The sequence below is a fragment of the Tursiops truncatus genome, chromosome 3 (assembly GCF_011762595.2).
Source record: "Tursiops truncatus isolate mTurTru1 chromosome 3, mTurTru1.mat.Y, whole genome shotgun sequence".
NCBI lineage: Eukaryota > Metazoa > Chordata > Mammalia > Artiodactyla > Delphinidae > Tursiops > Tursiops truncatus.
The window spans coordinates 158,357,278-158,376,094 of NC_047036.1; the positions used below are offsets into that span (position 1 = coordinate 158,357,278).

Here is an 18,817-nt window from a genome sequence, read left to right on the forward strand (position 1 = left end):
CGCCCTGGCGCCTTTGCCGGGGTCAACGGTCCCTTCTGGCCCGAGGGTCCGGCCGAGAGCGGTGGCGGCGTCCGCGGAAGGACTTCGTGGGAGGAGGTTGGCGGGGTTGGCTGGGCGGTGGCCGGGCTTAATGCCCGGGCTCGGGAGAGGAGTTGCAGGGAAACGGGACGCGCTCCGGGGCTGGGCAGGTCGGGCGGCGGGAGAGCGGCCTAGCGCCTCATTTTCCTCGTCTGGGGCCCATGAGCGAGCGTGGTACGATGTGGGTCGCTCCAGGCCTGGGGGAAGAGCTCGATGGTCTGAGGGGCGACTGTGTTTTCAAATTTTGGTTTATTTATTTTTAACAACTTTATTGATAATTCATTTACATACCATACAGTTCACCCCTTCTAAGCGTACAATTCCCGTTATTTTTAGTAAATTTACCAAGTGGTGCAAACATCACTACCATCCAGCTTTAGAACTTGTCAGTCACCCCAAGTGTCCCCTTTGCAGTCTGTCTCCGCTACCACTCCCAGTCTCAGGCAACCACTGATGGGCTGAGTCTATAGATTTACCTTTTCTGGACAATCCTTATAACTGGAATTATACAGTGTGTGGTTTTTTGCATCATCTGGTATTTTCCCTTAGTATGGTGTGTTTGACGTATATGCGTGTTGTGTGTGTCATTATTTGTTCTTTTTTATTACTGAGTAGTATCTCATTTATGGATGGACCTCAGTTCTCATCCATTCACTAGTTAATGGATATTTGGGTTGTTTCCACTTATTGTCTATTATGAATAAGAACTATTATGAACATTTGCTTACATTTCAGTTATCTTGGGCTTCATGGGAGTAGAATTGCTGGATCATAAAGTAATGATGTTTAACTTTTTGAGGAACTACCAGACCGTTTTCCAGGTTGTCAGCTGCGTCATTTTATAGTCTCTTCCAAAGGGGTATGAAGGTTCCAATTTCTTCATACCCTCCACCAACCATTTGTTATTTTCTGTAGTTTTGATTATAGCCACCCTCGTAGGTATGAAGTGGATCTTATAGTGGTTTTGATTTGAATTTCCTTCATGGCTGATGTTGAACATCTTTTCACGTGCTTATTGGCCATTTATATATATATATTTTTTGGTGAAATATTGGTTCACATCTTTTACCTATTGGTTTATTTTTAATTATGTGTTTTAAAAATACATCTATTTATGAAACTAACACAATATTGTAAATCAACTGTACTTCAATAAAAATTTTTTAATTAAAAAATATATATTTTAGTTGTGGTAAAATGTACATAACATGAAATTTACCCTTTTAAACATTATTGATTTATTTTTAAAATTATCTTATTTTATTTTATTTATTTATTTTGGCTGTGCCGTGCAGCTTGTGGGATCTCAGTTCCTGGAGCAGGGATTGAACCCAGGCCATGGCAGTGAAAGCCTGGAATCCTAACCACTAGGCCACCAGAGAGAAATCCCTTTTTCTTGAAATTCTTTTTAAAAAAATTATTTATTTTAATTAATTTTTTTATTAAAAAATTTTTTTTAAACCTAGGGAAACTTTCAGAAGAACTAGATGCCAGAAAACCTGGCCTGGTGGTCAGGCTTTTCCTCTGACCCACATAGTGCCCTGGGCCTTGCCTACAAAAATACTCACAAGGATAGCTGTTGATGTTGTTCCAGTGCTTTCTACTTCCCCTTCACCATGTCCTTCCAGCTAAAAGTTAGCCGGTTATGCAGGTAGTCCAAATACTGTCATTACTGCTATCTAAATTTTATTGTATGCTTATTCCATGCCCCACACTGAACATAGGAATCCTGTGAGGCTAATAGTTATTATTCCCTTTTTACAGATGAGCAGGCTGAGGCACAGAGTGGTTAAGTAACTTGACCAGGGTCACTCACACTAGGAATTCTGCACTGTTTCTTTTGGGTGTGATTTTTGATTCACTGACTCCTGTGGTCAGGCCTGTGCTGGGCACTTTTAGTACATGGGGTGGTTAAGATGGGGATGAGCAAGTAAGCACACTGGTCAGAGAAACAGACAGTAAAATAATAAAAATAATTCATTCTTGTACAGAATCTTAGGGGCTGGGTTAAATGCCTTGCACAAAATATTTGAACTCAGCTTTGAAAGGTATATAAGATGTATGGTAGCCAGGTTTAACAAATCAAAATACTGGACACCCAATTGAATTTCAGTTTCAGATAAACAACAAATAATTTTTTAGTATAAAAATATTTAGGGCTCCCCTGGTGGTGCGGTGGTTAAGAATCCGCCTGCCAATGCAGGGGACACGGGTTCGAGCACTGGTGCGGGAAGATCCCACATGCCATGGAGCAACTAAGCCCGTGTGCCACAACTACTGAGCCTGCGCTCTGGAGCCTGCAAGCCACAACTACTGAGCCTGCATGCTGCAACTACTGAAGCCTGCGTGCCTGGAGCCCATCCTCTGCAACAAGAGAAGCCACTGCAATGAGAAGCCCATGCCCCGGAACAAAGAGTAGCCCCCACTCGCCGCAACTAGAGAGAGCTGCACACAGCAACGAAGAACCAAAGCAGCCAAAAATAAATAAATAAATAAATTAAAAAAAATTTGAACATTACCTTTTAGGATAAAAATATTTGGGTCATACTTATATTTCTTAAATTATTTGCTATTTATCTGAAATTCAAATAACTGGGTGTCCTGTATTTAGTCTGGCAATCCCAATAAGGTTGTTTTCCAAGTGGACAGAGTGGGGGGAAGAAAAGGCTTTTTGGGTTCTCACAGTAAATTTTTTGAAATAAAAGTAACAAATGGCCTTGCTAAAACATTCAAACAGTATGGAGCTGAGGCATGGTTGTGCATCTTTTCTGCCTCACAGATCATTATGCTGGAGACATTATCTTGCACACAGGTCTTCCCCCATTCCTTTTAACAGGTGCATAGTATTCCATTGTCTGCCTGTGGTCATCTGGACTTCATTGAGCCTGTATGGATGGGATCAGGATTCTGACGAGTACAAACAATGCTGCCAAGACATCCCTTGAACATACATCTCTGTGGGCATTGTAGGGAAATTCCCAGACGTGGAATTGTGGTGTCACAGGGTCTGTGCATTTCACATTTTCATTGCTGTTGCCAGGTTCCTCACTAAAGGGCCTGCAGCAAACACACACCCATGCCATATTTTTCCATTTTTTTAAGTCTTTAAAATCTTTTGAAACCTTGGTAAATCTTGGAGTGAATTGTTCATATTCCTTCAGGGGCACATGGGAACTCTGAGAATATGACGGAAACGCTGGCCCTTTTTCCCAGAAAACTGTACGCCGGCACACACATACAACACATGGCCGACCTTTGGTGGGGGGGGGTCTGTGTCTGTCCATAGCCCCCATCCCTGCTCCCAGGGCAGTAGTTCACACACTGTAAGTAAAATAAGATTTCTGGGGAGCTCATTAAATATACAGATTGTGTTTCAACAGCTCTTTTTGAGAGAACTGAGGACACTTGGATAAAGGAGGAGACCAGACTTGGGGTGCAACTGGGTAATAGGACTCACTCGGAGCAGAGGTGGGGTAACTGGAGAGGCAGTGAAGCACTGTAGGGGCGAGTGGGACCTTTGGAATTGGCCTGAGCTTTGAATTTGGCTCTGTTACTCGCTGGCCAGGTGACCTAACCTGTGGAGGCCTTCATTTCCTTCCTCTTCTCTATGAAAGAGGCATGACAACGACCAACTCTCAGTGTTGAGTGAGGATTAAATGAGATACTGTAGCTCTGAGCAGAGTGCTAGGCATACTGCTAGGCCTGAGAAGCACTGGCTCTCGTCTTTAATATGTAACGTGTCTCACTTAAGACCTGGCCTTGAACGGCATAGTTCAATGATAACGTACCAGGTGCCTTATTATTTTCGTTGCCATCATCGGGCTTGAAGGGGAGGCTCTGGCCAGATGGCAAAGGGGGATGTGGCCTCTCCCAGGTGGTGGGAAGCGTTGAGAGATTTGAATGTGCAGTCTGAACATCAGGTATTCTTACTGTAAGTTTTCTTTCTTTACTCCCTAGAATGGCTTCAATAAGAAAAACTAGTCGTACTGTGCGTGATATCTTTGGCGACTTCAGTGATATTTCCTTAGAAGATTCAAAGATGGAAGAAATCCAGAACTTGGAAATCAGTAGAAGTCTTACCAAAATAGCACCCGGTCCAAGCAGATTTCTAAAAAGAAACCAGACTATGGGTGGAAAATACTTATTCCCGAAAGAGAATGCTTTCCTGGGGAGTGGGCCCTGGCTGTCTTCAGGTAGAGCTTCGACCACTGCCTCGAAGGTCAGGGCCAACGCTGCGCTCACAAAGCTGGCCCAGATAGAAACCAAGATCAGGAACCGGAAGGTGCAGATGGATTTGTCTGACGTGGAATCTGACCTGAAGACCTCTGAGGACTGGCTTCCTAGCAGAGCAGACGAAAATCCCCCTAGAAGGACGGTTGACTTTTCTTCACAGAACACAGACAAAACCTCCCAGAAACAGGCCCTTGAAATTCCTGTCCCTGAGAGTGACATGCCGAGTGGGAAGGTCAGTAGGTTTCTAAAGAAGAGAGAAGCACCTGTGGAAAAGATATCCCCTGAAGCACATGTTGGGAAAGAGAGGGATCTTCAAACACCCAAAGAGAAAAAGCCTCCTAGAAGACTGGATTCTCCAGACAGTGATGAAGAGGAAATGAAAGAGTTGCTAGGAAGCTTGATGGAATCTTCTAGCGAAAAACAAGCATCCACAAATCAGGGTTTCACCAGCACCAAAGTCAGTGAGAAAGAACAAACAAAACTAGTCTCGGTAAGGTTTGCATGTATTTATTTTGTACTTGTATGTACTTTGCATTTGTACCTTTCTATCATAGCACTAGAGACTTTTGAAGAGAGCCATCACCCGTAAACACTCAGAAAGTGTTTGATGAGGAGAGGTTGGGTTTCAGCCAATCACGGGTACCCATTGCTGGTCTGCTCTGTAAGGGACAGGATTTGGGACACGTCAGGCAGTTTTGCACTATGTGGAGCCTCGTAGCTGTATACACCCCAGGACAGCACTTTGTATGACTGATCCAACACCAGCTGTGATCACTGCCATTGGTGATCCATGCCTATTTGTTGGTTGTACCACACGGGAATCACTACATTGGGAAGGCTGCATTTCCATCTTCCAACTGTTCAATGCCAATGAACAGTTCAGTGGCATTAAGTGCATTCACGATGTTGTGTAACCACCACCTCTGTCTAGTTCCAAAACGTTTTCATCATGCCAAAAGGAGACCCTTACCCAGTAATCCCTCCCTGTTTCCCCCTCCCCCAGACCCTAACAACCACTAATCTGCTTTGTGTCACTGTGGGTTTGCCTGTTCTAGACATCTCGTGTAATGGAATTATACAACCTGTGGCCTTTTGTGTCTGGTTTCTTTCCCTTAGCATGATGTTTACGAGGTTCACTCACATTGTAGCATGTGTCAGTGCTTCATTCGTTTCTATGGCTGAGTAATATTCCGTTGTGTGGATGGACCACATTTTATTTATCCATTTGTCCATTGATGGACATTTGGGTTGTTTCCACCTTTTGGCGATTGTGAATAGTATACAAGTATCTGTTTCAGTCCCTGTTTTCAATTCTTTGGGTTTATACCTAGGAGTCGAACTCTTGGGTCTTGTAGTAATTCTGTGTGTAACTTATCGAGGAACAGAAAAACTGTTTCCCACAGTGACTGCACTGTTTTACATTCCCACCAGCAGTGTATGAGGGTTCCAATTTCTCCACATCCTCACCAACACTTGTTATTTTTTGTTATTTATTTATTTTTTTTGGTTATAGCCATCCTAGTTGGTGTGAAGTGATGGGAAGGCTGCATTTTAAGGGGAAAAATCTGCATATTGATTTTGACTCTGTTGAAGATCCATGTTCTCAGGGGCCTTAGTTTAGAAAATGTGTAATTAACAATATGTATTTGAAAGCAAAGTGAATTTTTCTGATTATTTGTGGAGTATGTCTAATCCCAGTATTATCTTGTCTAAATGTTGTACCTTGACTTCCAGAGATGAGGGGAAGGGAACGAAAGGGGCAGAGAGGGATAATGATTTGATCACCAAGGACTCATGCTCTCCACCAGCCATGATGTCTTATGATAAGGACTTATGTAGCGTATGTTTGGTAATTTCCCTTCTTTTGTTTCCACCAAAGTAGGATCAGATCCCAAATCAACTGAGAGTCCTTTCGCTGCCCAGGAAGGATCTTTCCAGCTCAAAGCCACTTCCGACATCACGTCTGCCAACCTCACGGTCAGCAGATGGGACCCTTCACAGTGCTGGCTCGAGAACTTGCTCCCCACAGATTCCCATTTCAGAGGACACAGCCTCCCACACGGCATCACTTTCCATCCCCGGAGCCTTTCCGAAGTCTGTGCCCTCAACAGTGGGGGATGGCAAGCTCTCGTCCTCCCCAAGAAGGAGTGAGGCTGGGCCTCAGGATGAGTCTCCCTCAGAAGCCGCCGATGAAAGTCTAAATGGTAACCCTCATCCCTGCGCAGAGTTGTCACCCTGGGGCAGGAAGGGCAAGACCGCCTCTAGGATCCCTGGTGTGGTGGTCACAGGGTATTGTCATGAGGGGTGCGAGTCACACCCTTGGCTTCCTGACCTTCTTTCCTAGTTGAGGGGCTATGTCAGATTTTTTTGTTCTGTCTTTAAAGCCTTCTTCTAGTAACCCTACCCAATGACAGAGCAAAAACGGAAATCCTTCTAGAGCCTCGTGCAAGAGGACGGCAATGCAGTTTTCCTTGTTGTAAAAGAGAAATTTGCTTCCTTTCCTTTTTAACTTCAGAAAAAGAAACCAATCTCTAACCAGTCACAAACTTTTCTTTTTATAAATTTATTTATTTATTTTTGGCTGCATTGGGTCTTCGTTGCTGCGCACAGGCTTTCTCTAGTTGCGGCGAGCAGGGACTACTCTTCATTGTGGTGCGTGGGCTTCTCATTGTGGTGGCTTCTCTTGTTGCAGAGCACAGGTTCTAGGCACGCGGACTTCAGTAGTTGTGGCTCGCGAGCTCTAGAGCGCAGGCTCAGTAGTTGTGGCGCACGGGCTTAGTTGCTCCACGGTATGTGGGATCTTCCCGGGCCAGGGCTCGAACCCGTGTCCCCTGCATTGGCAGGTGGATTCCTAACCACTGCGCCACCAGGGAAGTCCCTCATAAACATTTTTATTATTTCACCATCATTGAACGTGATTTTTATTTTAACATTGTATGTATTTAAGGAAGAGCAGAAAGAAAAAGATGTGCAGCCAACATTGATTTCTCCCATCTGGTGCCTGATCATCAAATCCGAGTTCAATAACTGTGTCTCGAGTACCTGCTGTGTGCCAGCACATGCCAGGCATCATGGTGTCAGGAACAGGATGACAAACAAGCCAACTGTCCCCTGACCCCAAGTGCCAGGGTGATCCGTAGCCTGTGAATCAGTTGTAGGGGAGGAAAAATAGCTTTTTCCTTGCGTCCTTCTGGGTTCTTGGCTGGGGCTCTGTGACCAAAGACAGGTTAACAGGAGAAGAGCGTTCAGATATTAAATAAATATTTAATGTACGTTTTATGTGACACAGGAGCCTTCATAAGGAAATGGAAACCTGAAGAAACGGTCGCGCCTTCTGCTAGGTTTGATGGGAGAATAGTTGTGGGAGAATGTGATAGATGGAAGGATATGAGCCAAGGGTAGTAGATGAGGGGATGTAGTTGGGGTTGCTCAGTGTTCCCCCATCTTGGACATAAGGATGCTCCTTTCCTCCAGGTAGAGGGAAGGCACATCTTCTTACCTGAGAGCCTTACGACCTGATTCAGGGGAGAAGGTCAGGGAGTCCTTGCAGCCCCTGCTGTGTCTCAGATTCCTGCAGGTCAAAATATTCAAGATGCCAAGGTACCACCACATAGGGGGCGGGGAGGAGAAGCACGGCCAGCAAGAGTCCCTGCCACGCGCCCTCGTGAGGGTTGGAGAAGGCAGCGAAACGGGCTCACGGATGTGAGGAAATCCCTTTGAGCCCCCTCAGGGGCCAGCATCGGCCGGATGCCATTTGGCACCTCACCGATACGGTCTCATATCTTTGGGCGCAAGGGGCTGGTGAGTGGGTGTCCACGCCAGCCTGGCAGGTGGGTGAGAAGGTGGGTGTAGCTGGTGGGGCAGGTGCCAGACCCAAGTTCCTGCCCTCCTGGGCCGCCCATCCAGGCTTCCCCTCAGCCCTCGCTGCTGGCCTGGAGGGCCCCCTTGGTGTCCAGACCCCACCTTCCCTCATTCTGATGCAGCCTCAAGGGAGGCACGTAGCAGGGAGTGGTGAGTACAAGTCTGAGTTTGGGGTCCAGCATACTTGAGGTGGACATCCTTGCTCCGCCTCTTTCTGGCCGTGCAGTGTCAGGCTCTCTGTGCCATGGTCTCCACATCTGTAACGTGGGGCAGAGCTGTGTCAGTGAGCTGGTGCCTGTGGAGTGCCTCAGTGGGGCCTCCTGCTTAGTAAGTGTGTGCATGTCCAGGTTGGTTGATGTGACAATAACGTCATTCCTCAACCAATGACAACACTGTTCCAGAGAACTCGTCCACAGTCTCCTGCAGTGCCTTGGCCCGAGCCGGCTGGGATGGCTTAGTTCAGAGGCTTTGTCCATGAACGTATCTCTGGACTTACGCGTCACATGCATTGTGGTAACTGGCAGTGTTAGAGGAGCTCGGAGGCGGGGGCGAGACCCTCACGCTAGAGTGATGAGCTGGGCTTTGATCTGGGTCTTATGCTGCCAGACGGCTGCACTCAGCTGACCTTTCCAAAGAGAGTAGACGGCTCAGTCTTCCATCTCCTGCTCATCCCCAGCGCTGTGCCACCTGCGGGAGGGCCCTGCTCCCGTCTGCTCCTGCTAACTGTCCCCTGCTTGTTCCTAGAATTGGGGGTCTCGTCCTGCCTCCTCAGGGAGACTCATCCCTCCAACCTAGCATGTGCCCTCCGTGGAAGCCTCTAGACACCTTAGGCCCTCTTCGGAAGTGTCTGTTCAACTCAGCCATGATTGGATCATGTACCTGCTTGAGTTTTGAGGCCCCGCAGGGTGGACCCCCCCCCCCCACCGCACCCTTCCCATCCCCAGTTGTGTGCGCACGCGCGCGCGCACACACACACACACACACACACACAGCCTCTGTGCCTCGGGCCTGAAATGAGCCACATGATGGGGTCCCTGCGAATACTGGCAGCCAGTCGGCCTCCCCCGTCCTGGGGAGGAGTGGGCTCACATACTGATGGGGCAGAAACCCGCTGGGACACCCGAACTGCGCAGAGCCTTCCTCCTCCTGAGTAACCTGCACCCAAGGCATTTGGGCGCTGGTGACTGGCCAGCTGGCACCACAGTTAAGTGTCCTTGACTTGCTTTAAATGAGAACTTAGGACGAGGTGCCAGTCCCCCTCTTCTACCTCAAGCACATGTGTCACTAGGTGTCCTTCCTTGCATCATGATCATCTCCTCTGTCTAGGCCAGAGGCCGAGAGGTCCGTGGTCTGTGTTTTGTTTCTTTGTTTTGCTTTGTTCTTTGGCCTCACTGCACATCCTGTGGGATCTTAGTTCCTTAGTTCCCCAACCAGGGGTTGAACCCGGGCCCTCGGCAGTGAAAACGAAGAGTCCTAACAACTGGGAATTTCCCCACCGTCTGGTTTTTTTTTTTTCCTTTGCACTGGGTCCTGCAGATCCTGTGGCCAGACCTGGTGTCAGCTCCTCCTTCCCCAGCCAAGTCTCCAACCTCCCTCCTCGCAGACCTCCAGGGCCCCTGCACACATGTTCACAATACTTGGCTCTTCTTGTATTTAAAAAAATTTTTTTTAATGTTTTATTTATTTATTTTTGGCTGCGTTCGGTCTTCATTGCTGTGTGCGGGCTTTCTTCTAGTTGCGACGAGCGGGGGCTACTCTTTGTTGCAGAGCATGGGCTTCTCATTGGGGTGACTTCTCTTGTTGCAGAGCACGGGCTCTAGGGCGCATGGGCTTCAGTAGTTGTGGCTCGTGGGCTTAGTTGCTCTGTGGCATTTGAGATCTTCCTGGACCAGGGTTTGAACCCATGTCCCCTGCACTGGCAGGCAGATTCTTAACCAGTGCGCCACCAGGGAAGCCCAGTCGTCTGTTCTTATGAATAAAGTTTTTTGTTTTTTGTTTTTTTGGCCGCACCGTGTGGCATGTGGGATCTCAGTTCCCCGACCAGGGATCGAACCCGCATCCCCTGCTTTGGAAGGCCGGAGTCTTAACTGCAGAACCATGGGGGAAGTCCCTATAAATAAAGTTTTACTGGGACACAGCCATACCCATTTGTTTACACATGGTCTGTGGCGGCTTTTGAATCATGAGGGCAGAGCTGAGCAATGGTGACAGAGACAGACTAGCCCGAAAAGCCAAAAATATTTATGACCTAGCCCTTTAGAGAAAAAGCGCTTGGATCCCTGGGCTCACTTTCTGAGGACAGGGACTGTACGCCTTCTGCTCTTCCCGTCCCTAGCACTTAGCCCGGTGCCTACAACAGGATGGTAAATGCATGTGGAGTAAATATTGACATGTTACATTTTTGATTACAGATTTGAGAATAAACATTTTATCCCTTGATGATCTGGCTCCAGCCGTCAGTGAGAAATCAGACTTGGAACAGAAAGTAAGTACAAAAAACTGATTTTTCGTTTTAGGTCTTTGGGTAGAACAGCTTGCAACCGTTATGCCTCATTTAGGTCAGTGGTTCTCACCTCGGGGCGATTGCTCCCCTAGGGGACACTTGGCAATGTCTGGCAACACTGTGGTCATGGCTGGGGTGCAGGGTGCTACTGGCATTCAGTGGGTAGTGGTCAGGGATGTCCTGTGCCAGTGTCCCACAATGCATAGGATGGCCCCCGCTGCAAAGAATGTTCGTGTCTCAAATGTCAGTGTGCCATGGGTAGAGACCCTGATCTAGGTAATAACAGGATAGAGCTACTTAACATATCAGAAGATTAAAGCAGATCCCACTTCAACTTCCCCACAACTAACCTGTACTTGTTGCATCGCCCCGTGGTGATTCTTTCCATATTAGTAACCACCTCATTATCAACGCATGTTTTGATAATACATAATAATGACCCTTTAACAGATTTCACCCACGTGCCAGCTACACGTGCTCACAACATCAGTGCTAAGTGCAGCAGCCTTGTGCTGAAGGGTTTCAAGAGTTCTGCTCGCGGATACACAAGAGAAGGAAAAGACCTACAAAAACAAACCCAGAACAATTAAGAAAATGGTAATAGGAACATACATATCGAAATTACCTTAAACGTAAATGGATTAAATGCTCCAACCAAAAGACATAGACTGGCTGAATGGATACAAAAATAAGACCTATATATATGTTGTCTACGAGAGACCCGCTTCGGACCTAAGGACACATATAGACTGAAAGTGAGGGGATGGAAAAAGGTATTCCATGCAACTGGAAATCAAAAGAAAGTTGGAGTAGCAATTCTCATATCAGACAAAAGTGACTTTAAAATAAAGACTATTAGAAGAGACAAAGAAGGACACTACATAATGATCAAGGGCTCAATCCAAGAAGAAGATATAACAGTGGTAAATATTTATGCACCCAACATAGGAGCACCTCAGTACATAAGGCAAATGCTAACAGCCATAAAAAGGGAAATCGACAGTAACACAATCATAGTAGGGGACTTTAACACCCCACTTTCACCAATGGACAGATCATCCAAAATGTAAATAAATAAGGAAACACAAGCTTTAAATGACACATGGACTTAACTGATATTTATAGGACATTCCACCCAAAAACAACAGAATACACTTTCTTCTCAAGTGCTCATGGAACATTCTCCAGGATAGACCATATCTTGGGTCACAAATCAAGCCTTGGTAAATTTAAGAAAATTGCAATTATGTCAAGTATCTTTTCCGACCACAATGCATTGAGACTACATATCAATTACAAGAAAAAGACTGTAAAAAATACAAACACATGGAGGCTAAACAACATGTTACTAAATAACCAATAGATCACTGAAGAAATCAAAGAGGAAATCAAAAAATACCTAGAAATAAATGACACGATGACGCAAAACATGGGATGCAGAAAAAGCAGTTCTAAGCGAGAAGTTTATAGCAGTACAATCCTACCTCAGGAAACAAGAAAAATCTCTAATAAACAACCTAACCTTACATCTAAAGCAATTAGAGAAAGAAGAACAAAAATCCCCCAAAGTTAGCAGAAGGAAAGAAATCATAAAGATCAGATCAGAAATAAATGAAAAAGAAATGAAGGAAACGATAGCAAAGATCAATAAAATGAAAAGCTCGTTGTTTGAGAAGATAAAATTGATAAACCGTTAGCCAGACTGATCAAGAAAAAAAAGGGAGAAGACTCAAATCAACAAAATTAGAAATGAAAAAGGAGAAGTAACAACTGACACTGCAGAAATACAAAGGATCATGAGAGATTACTACAAGCAACTATATGCCAATAAAATGGACAACCTGGAAGAAATGGACAAATTCTTAGAAAAATACCACCTTCCGAGACTGAACCAGGAAGAAATAGAAAATATAAACAGATCAATCACAAGCACTGAAATTGAGACCGTGATTAAAAATCTTCCAACAGGGCTTCCCTGGTGGCGCAGTAGTTGAGACTCCGCCTGCCGATGCAGGGGACATGGGTTCATGACCTGGTCCAGGAAGATCCCACATGCCGCGGAGCAGCTGGGCCCATGAGCCATGGCCACTGAGCCTGAGCATCCGGAGCCTGTGCTCCATAACGGGAGAGGCCGCAACAGTGAGAGGCCTGCATACCGCAAAAGAAAAGAAAAGAAAAGAAAAACAATCTTCCAACAAACAAAAGCCCAGGACCAGAAGGCTTCACAGGTGAATTCTATCAAACATTTAGAGAAGAGCTAACACCTATCCTTCTCAAACTCTTCCAAAATATAGCAGAGGGAGGAACACTTCCAAACTCATTCTACGAGGCCACCATCACCCTGATACCAAACCCAGACAAAGGTGTCACAAAAAAAGAGAACTACAGGCCAATATCACTGATGAACATAGATGCAAAAATCCTCAACAAAATACTAGCAAACAGAATCCAACAACACATTAAAAGGATCATACACCACAATCAAGTGGTGTTTGTCTCAGGAATGCAAGGATTCTTCAATATATGCAAATAAATCAATGTGATACACCATATTAACAAATTGAAGGATAAAAACCATATGATAATCTCAGTAGATGCATAAAAAGCTTTTGACAAAATTCAACACCCATTTATGATAAAAACTCTCCAGAAAGTAGGCATAGATGGAACCTACCTCAACATAATATAGGCCATATATGACAAACCCACAGCCAACATTCTCAATGGTGAAAAACTGAAACCATTTCCTCTAAGATCAGGAAGAAGACAAGGTTGCCCACTCTCACCACTATTATTCAGCATAGTTTTGAAAGTTTTAGCCACAGCAATCAGAGAAGAAAAAGAAATAAAAGGAATCCAAATCAGAAAAGAAGTAGTAAAGCTGTCACTGTTTGCAGACATTACATAGAGAATCCTCAAGATGCCACCAGAAAACTACTAGAGCTAATTAATGAATTTGATAGAGTGGCAGGATACAAAACTAATGTACAGAAATATCTTGCATTCCTGTACACTAATGATGAAAAATGATGATGAAAGAGAAATTAAGGAAACACTCCCATTTACCATTGCAACAAAAAGAATAATAAACCTACCTAAGGAGACAAAAGACCTTGTATGCAGAAAACTATAAGACACTGATGAAAGAATTAAAGATGATACAAATAGATGGAGAGATATACCATGTTCTTGGATTGGAAGAATCAACATTGTGAAAATGACTCTACTACCCAAAGCAATCTACAGATTCAGTGCAATCCCTATCAAACTACCAATGGCATTTTCCAGAGAACTAGAACAAAAAATTTCACAATTTGTATGGAAACACAAAAGACCTCGAAAAGCCAAAGCAATCTGGAGAAAGAAAAACGGAGCTGGAGAATCAGGCTCCCTGACTTCAGACTATACTACAAAGCTACAGTCATCAAGACAGTATGGTATTAGCACAAAAACAGAATATAGATCAATGGAACAGACAGCCCAGAGATAAGCCCACGCACATATGGTTACCTTATCTTTGATAAAGGAGGCAAGAATATACAATGGAGAAAAGACAGCCTCTTCAATAAGTGGTGTTGGGAAAACTGGACAGCTACACATAAAAGAATGAAATTAGAACACTTCTTAACACCATACACAAAAATGAACTCACAATGGATTAAAGATCTAAATATAAGGCCAGACACTATAAAACTCTTAGAGGAAAACATACACAGAACACCCTATGACATAAATCACAGCAAGATCCTTTTTGACCGACCTCCTAGATAAATGGAAATAAAAACAAAAATAAACAAATGGGACCTAATGAAACTTAAAGACTTTTGCACAGCAAAGGGAACCATAAACAAGACGAAAAGAAAACCCTCAGAATGGGAGAAAATATTTGCAAACGAAGCAACTGACCAAGGGTTAATCTCCAAAATATACAAGCAGCTCATGCAGCTCAATATCAAACAAACAAACAAACAACCCTATCCAAAAATGGGCAGAAGACCTAAATAGACATTTCTCCAAAGAAGATACACAGATTGCCAACAAACACATGAAAGGATGCCCAACATCACTAATCATTAGAGAAATGCAAATCAAAACTACAATGAGGTATCACCTCACACCAGTCAGAATGGCCATGATCAAAAAATCTACAAACAATAAATGCTGGAGAGGGTGTGGAGAAAAGGGAGCCCTCTTGCACTGTTGGTGGGAATGTAAATTGATACAGCCACTGTAGAGAACAGTATGGCGGTTCCCTAAGAAACTAAAAATAGAACTACCGTATGACCAAGCAATCCCACTACTGGGCATATACCCTGAGAAAACCATAATTCAAAAAGAGCCATGTACACAATGTTCATTGCAGCAGTCTTTACAATAGCCAGGACATGGAAGCGTCCATTGACAGACGAATGGATAAAGAAGATGTGGCACATATATACAATGGAATATTACTCAGCCATAAAAAGAAATGAAATTGTCATTTGTAGTGAGGTGGGTGGATGTAGAGTCTGTCCTACAGAGTGAAGTAAGTCAGAAAGAAAAACAAATACCATATGCTAACACATACATATGGAACCTTAAAAAAAAAAACGTTCTGATGAACCTATTCCTGTCCCTACGTTCTGATGAACCTAGGGACAGGAATAAAGATGCAGATGTAGAGAATGGACTTGAGGACACTGAGAGGGGGAAGGGTCAGCTGAGAGTAACTTTGACGTATACACCAGCAAATGTAAAATAGATATTACATTTATTTTACATTTATCCCTAGTGGGAACAGCTGCATAGCACAGGGAGATCAGCTCGGTGCTTTGTGACCACCTAAAGGGGTGGGATAGGGAGGGTGGGAAGGAGATGCAAGAGGGAGGGGATATGGGGATAAATGTATACATATAGCTGATTCACTTTGTTATACAGCAGAAACTAGCACAACATTGTAAAGCAATTATACTCCAATAAAGATGTTTAAAAAAAAAAAAAAGAGTTCAGCTCACGATACTCAGCCTGCCTAAATCTAGGAAGGACAGCGTGGACCCTCACCTCCTGGGCCCTTGGGGTGTCCTCATCCTAACGCAGTTGTATTCCGAGCTTGTTCATTCGAAAACACTTTCCAGTGACCTCTGCCATCCTTTGTTTTAGAAAGGTCAGGGGGAAAAGGCATCCAGCAAAAACCCCTGGGCTGGGGCCCCCCGCTCTGGAAGCAAGATTTCTGAGTGCCTGAGCCAGCGGTCCGTCTCGTCCCTTGGACCCAAGGGCACTTCTAGCCTGGGGTCAAAGTCTCAGGAACCTACGGCCAGCACAGTGAGCTCGGCTTATTCGGATGATTTTGAAAAATCCCCCAGTCCAACAGCATCTGAGTCGACGCCCCATTCTGAGGAGTCTCCTGACAGGACGCTGGCGACTTGGTCTCAATTTTCTGCAAGCCTGAAGACAGATCTTCCTCCACCAACTCCCAAGTCTCGGAAAAAGTGGGCCAGGGGTGTTACAAGAGTCATGGTGAAGGAGATGGCTGTGCAGACCCTCGATCCCGCCTTCACCTACCAGTGGGCTAAGGGTAAGCATGTTGGTTGGAGGAGGGAGGGGCAGGCCAGAGGCAGCGACAGGCAGGAACCCTGGGGCCAGGAGGTCTGGGTTGTCGTCATTAGTCAGCTGGGGGGACCTCAGCACCCTGTTTCCTCTCCCACAGAAGAGGGGGCTCCTTGGATACTCTCCACGGTCTTCCAAGCTCTAAAACACTGAAGGGTTTCAAACCAAAGACTAAGGCAGTGGTTCTCAGCTGGGGTGATCCTGGCCCCAGGGGACAGACATCGGCAAGGTCTGGGTGACGGGAAGCCTATGGGTGGAGGCCAGGAGTGCTGCTCAACATCCTGCAGTGGCCAGGACGGCCTGGCCAGAGAGTGACCGCGCCCCAAATGTCAGTGTTACCCAGGGTGACAGGAACCCCCTTCTGGGACAGCATGTCCTCAGGCACTTTGTGGGGCCCCAGCATGGGGGCTCCAAGGGCTGCTGTGTTGCCCGGCTGGCTGGTTGTCTGAACTCGCTGTGTTTGTCGGTGGATTCTCTTCTGGGGTGCAGCAGGCACTGCTCATCTTTTCTCGTGTCCCCAGCATTGGTCTTGGCCCTTGCGGATGGAAAGGTCGCTTTCTTTTAGCGAGTCTCCTGCTCCCTTTTCTTGTCTAGACAACACCCGCAATACGGACGGAGCTTGTTTCCAGACTGTGCGCTGGGGTGCGGTTCTCCCTTTGTCTGTTCATCTGGATTTGGGGGCTTAGTCATACATCCGCTGGGACCTCACACCTGGCTGGGGCGTGACTGTTCTGTTTCTCAGGGAGGAAGATCAGTCAGACGAGCGACAGCCTAGCCTGTGGGCAGCAAATGTGCCCATTTTTGTTTCTTTTTTTGCAATTTAAAGAGATGGACACGGGGTGGGGGGAAGGGCAAGCTGGGACGAAGTGAGAGAGTGGCATGGACATATATACACTACCAAACGTAAAATAGCTAGCTAGCGGGAAGCAGCCGCATAGCACAGGGAGATCAGCTCGGTGCTTTGTGACCACCTAGAGGGGTGGGATAGGGAGGGTGGGAGGGAGACTCAAGAGGGAGGGGATATGGGGATATATGTATATGTATAGCTGATTCACTTTGTTATACAGCAGAAACTAACACACCATTGTGAAGCAATTATACTCCAATAAAGATGTTTTTAAAAAAAAGTGAAAAATAAAAAATAAAGAGATGCTTTCATAAAACATTGGTGGTGCTGATTTCCTAGACGCGGCCTGACTTTGAAAGGAGGGAGAAAAAAGGCAGCATAAATCAGCCAGCCAGTTAGAATCCAGGGAACATTCCGAAGCCCTTAAATAGCTGTGGAAGGAGGGCAGAGCCAGGGGAGGGCACAATGCCACAGTTGTCAGCCGTGCTGAGCTGTGGTGACCACTTCAGCCAGCACACCTGACTTGTATATTGAACAGGGAGAACCTACCAGAAAGATGGAGGCAGGTTTGGGAAATTTTTAAAAGGGGTAACGGTTAAAAAAGCAAGGAGGGTGGCCATCACATTCAGAAAGAGAAAAGGACAGATTCATGTAGCTTATTTCAGCCTCACACCTGTTGATGAGAAACTCATTGCTCTGAATCCTGCCCACTCACCTCTCCCCCTTTGTCCTTGGGACAGCGGCCGGCGTAGCGGCCATCGGACCAGCCCTGGGAGGTGCCTATGTGGACCCCTCGCCCATCGCCAGCCACGTCATCAGTGCGGACGCCATAGAAGGTAACAGCCCAGCTCACCTTGTGGGTCCCTTAGGTCGAGGACACCGATGTTGGACAGAACAGGAAGGCTACCAGGAACATACCTATGAGCCTTCCACCCCCACAGGGCCATCTTTATTTTGTGTGTTCCCCTCAGAGCCTTTCTGTCCAGAATCCATAGGTGTTTTCCTCTGGAAGACACTGAGCCAGTACTGAGCGGCCCAGCCCTGTGGACGCGACACTTGCCTCCTTGCTGAGTGTGGGAGAGTCGTGGGGCCCTGGGGAGGCCCAGCCCAGCCTTGGGCAATAGGAAGACGCCCAGCAGCCACCTTGGGAAACCCAGTCTGTGTCAGGTCCCGCAGGGCTGCTGATGACTCGCATGACACAAGCAAGGATCCATCTAGAACCTGCTTTTTTCCCCCCATTTCCATTTTCTTAACATTTTTAGAAGATGAAGATATTAAAATATATTGGTTGTAATATGTGAAATATTTATATCCTTCAAAAAGATCTCCTGTTTTTAAACACAATATTAACCTCAACAATTTTTCCATGTTACTGTGTAGTCTTAGTAATGATCATTTTTAACAGTTGCAGTTATTTTTTTTTTAATTTTTTTAATTTTAATTTTATTTTTTGGCTACAGTGGGTCTTCGTTGCTGAGCGGGGGATACTCTTTGTCACGGTGCGCGGGCTTCTCATTGCGGTGGCTTCTCTTGTTGCGGAGCACGGGCTCTAGGCGCGCCGGCTTCAGTAGTTGTGGCGCGCGGGCTCAGTAGTTGTGGCTTGCGGGCTCTAGAGCGCAGGCTCAGTAGTTGTGGCGCACGGACTTTGTTGCTCCACGGCATGTAGGATCTTCCCGGCCCAGGGCTCGAACCCGTGTCCCCTGCATTGG

General features: G+C 45.9%; 1 protein-coding gene across 5 annotated transcripts in view; it reads left to right on the top strand.

Annotated features, from left to right (window-relative positions):
* Positions 1-18,817, top strand: part of C3H19orf44 (chromosome 3 C19orf44 homolog) — a 25,130-nt gene continuing 6,313 nt past the window's right edge. For all 5 annotated transcript variants that reach the window (XM_073803005.1, XM_073803007.1, XM_073803006.1 and 2 more), the window contains exons 1-6: positions 1-96; positions 4,036-4,801; positions 6,194-6,515; positions 10,584-10,657; positions 15,815-16,229; positions 17,849-17,944. In XM_073803005.1, coding sequence (XP_073659106.1) covers positions 4,037-4,801; positions 6,194-6,515; positions 10,584-10,657; positions 15,815-16,229; positions 17,849-17,944 — 1,672 coding nt within the window. In that variant the 5' untranslated portion in view covers positions 1-96; position 4,036. The remainder of the gene's footprint in view (positions 97-4,035; positions 4,802-6,193; positions 6,516-10,583; positions 10,658-15,814; positions 16,230-17,848; positions 17,945-18,817) is intronic.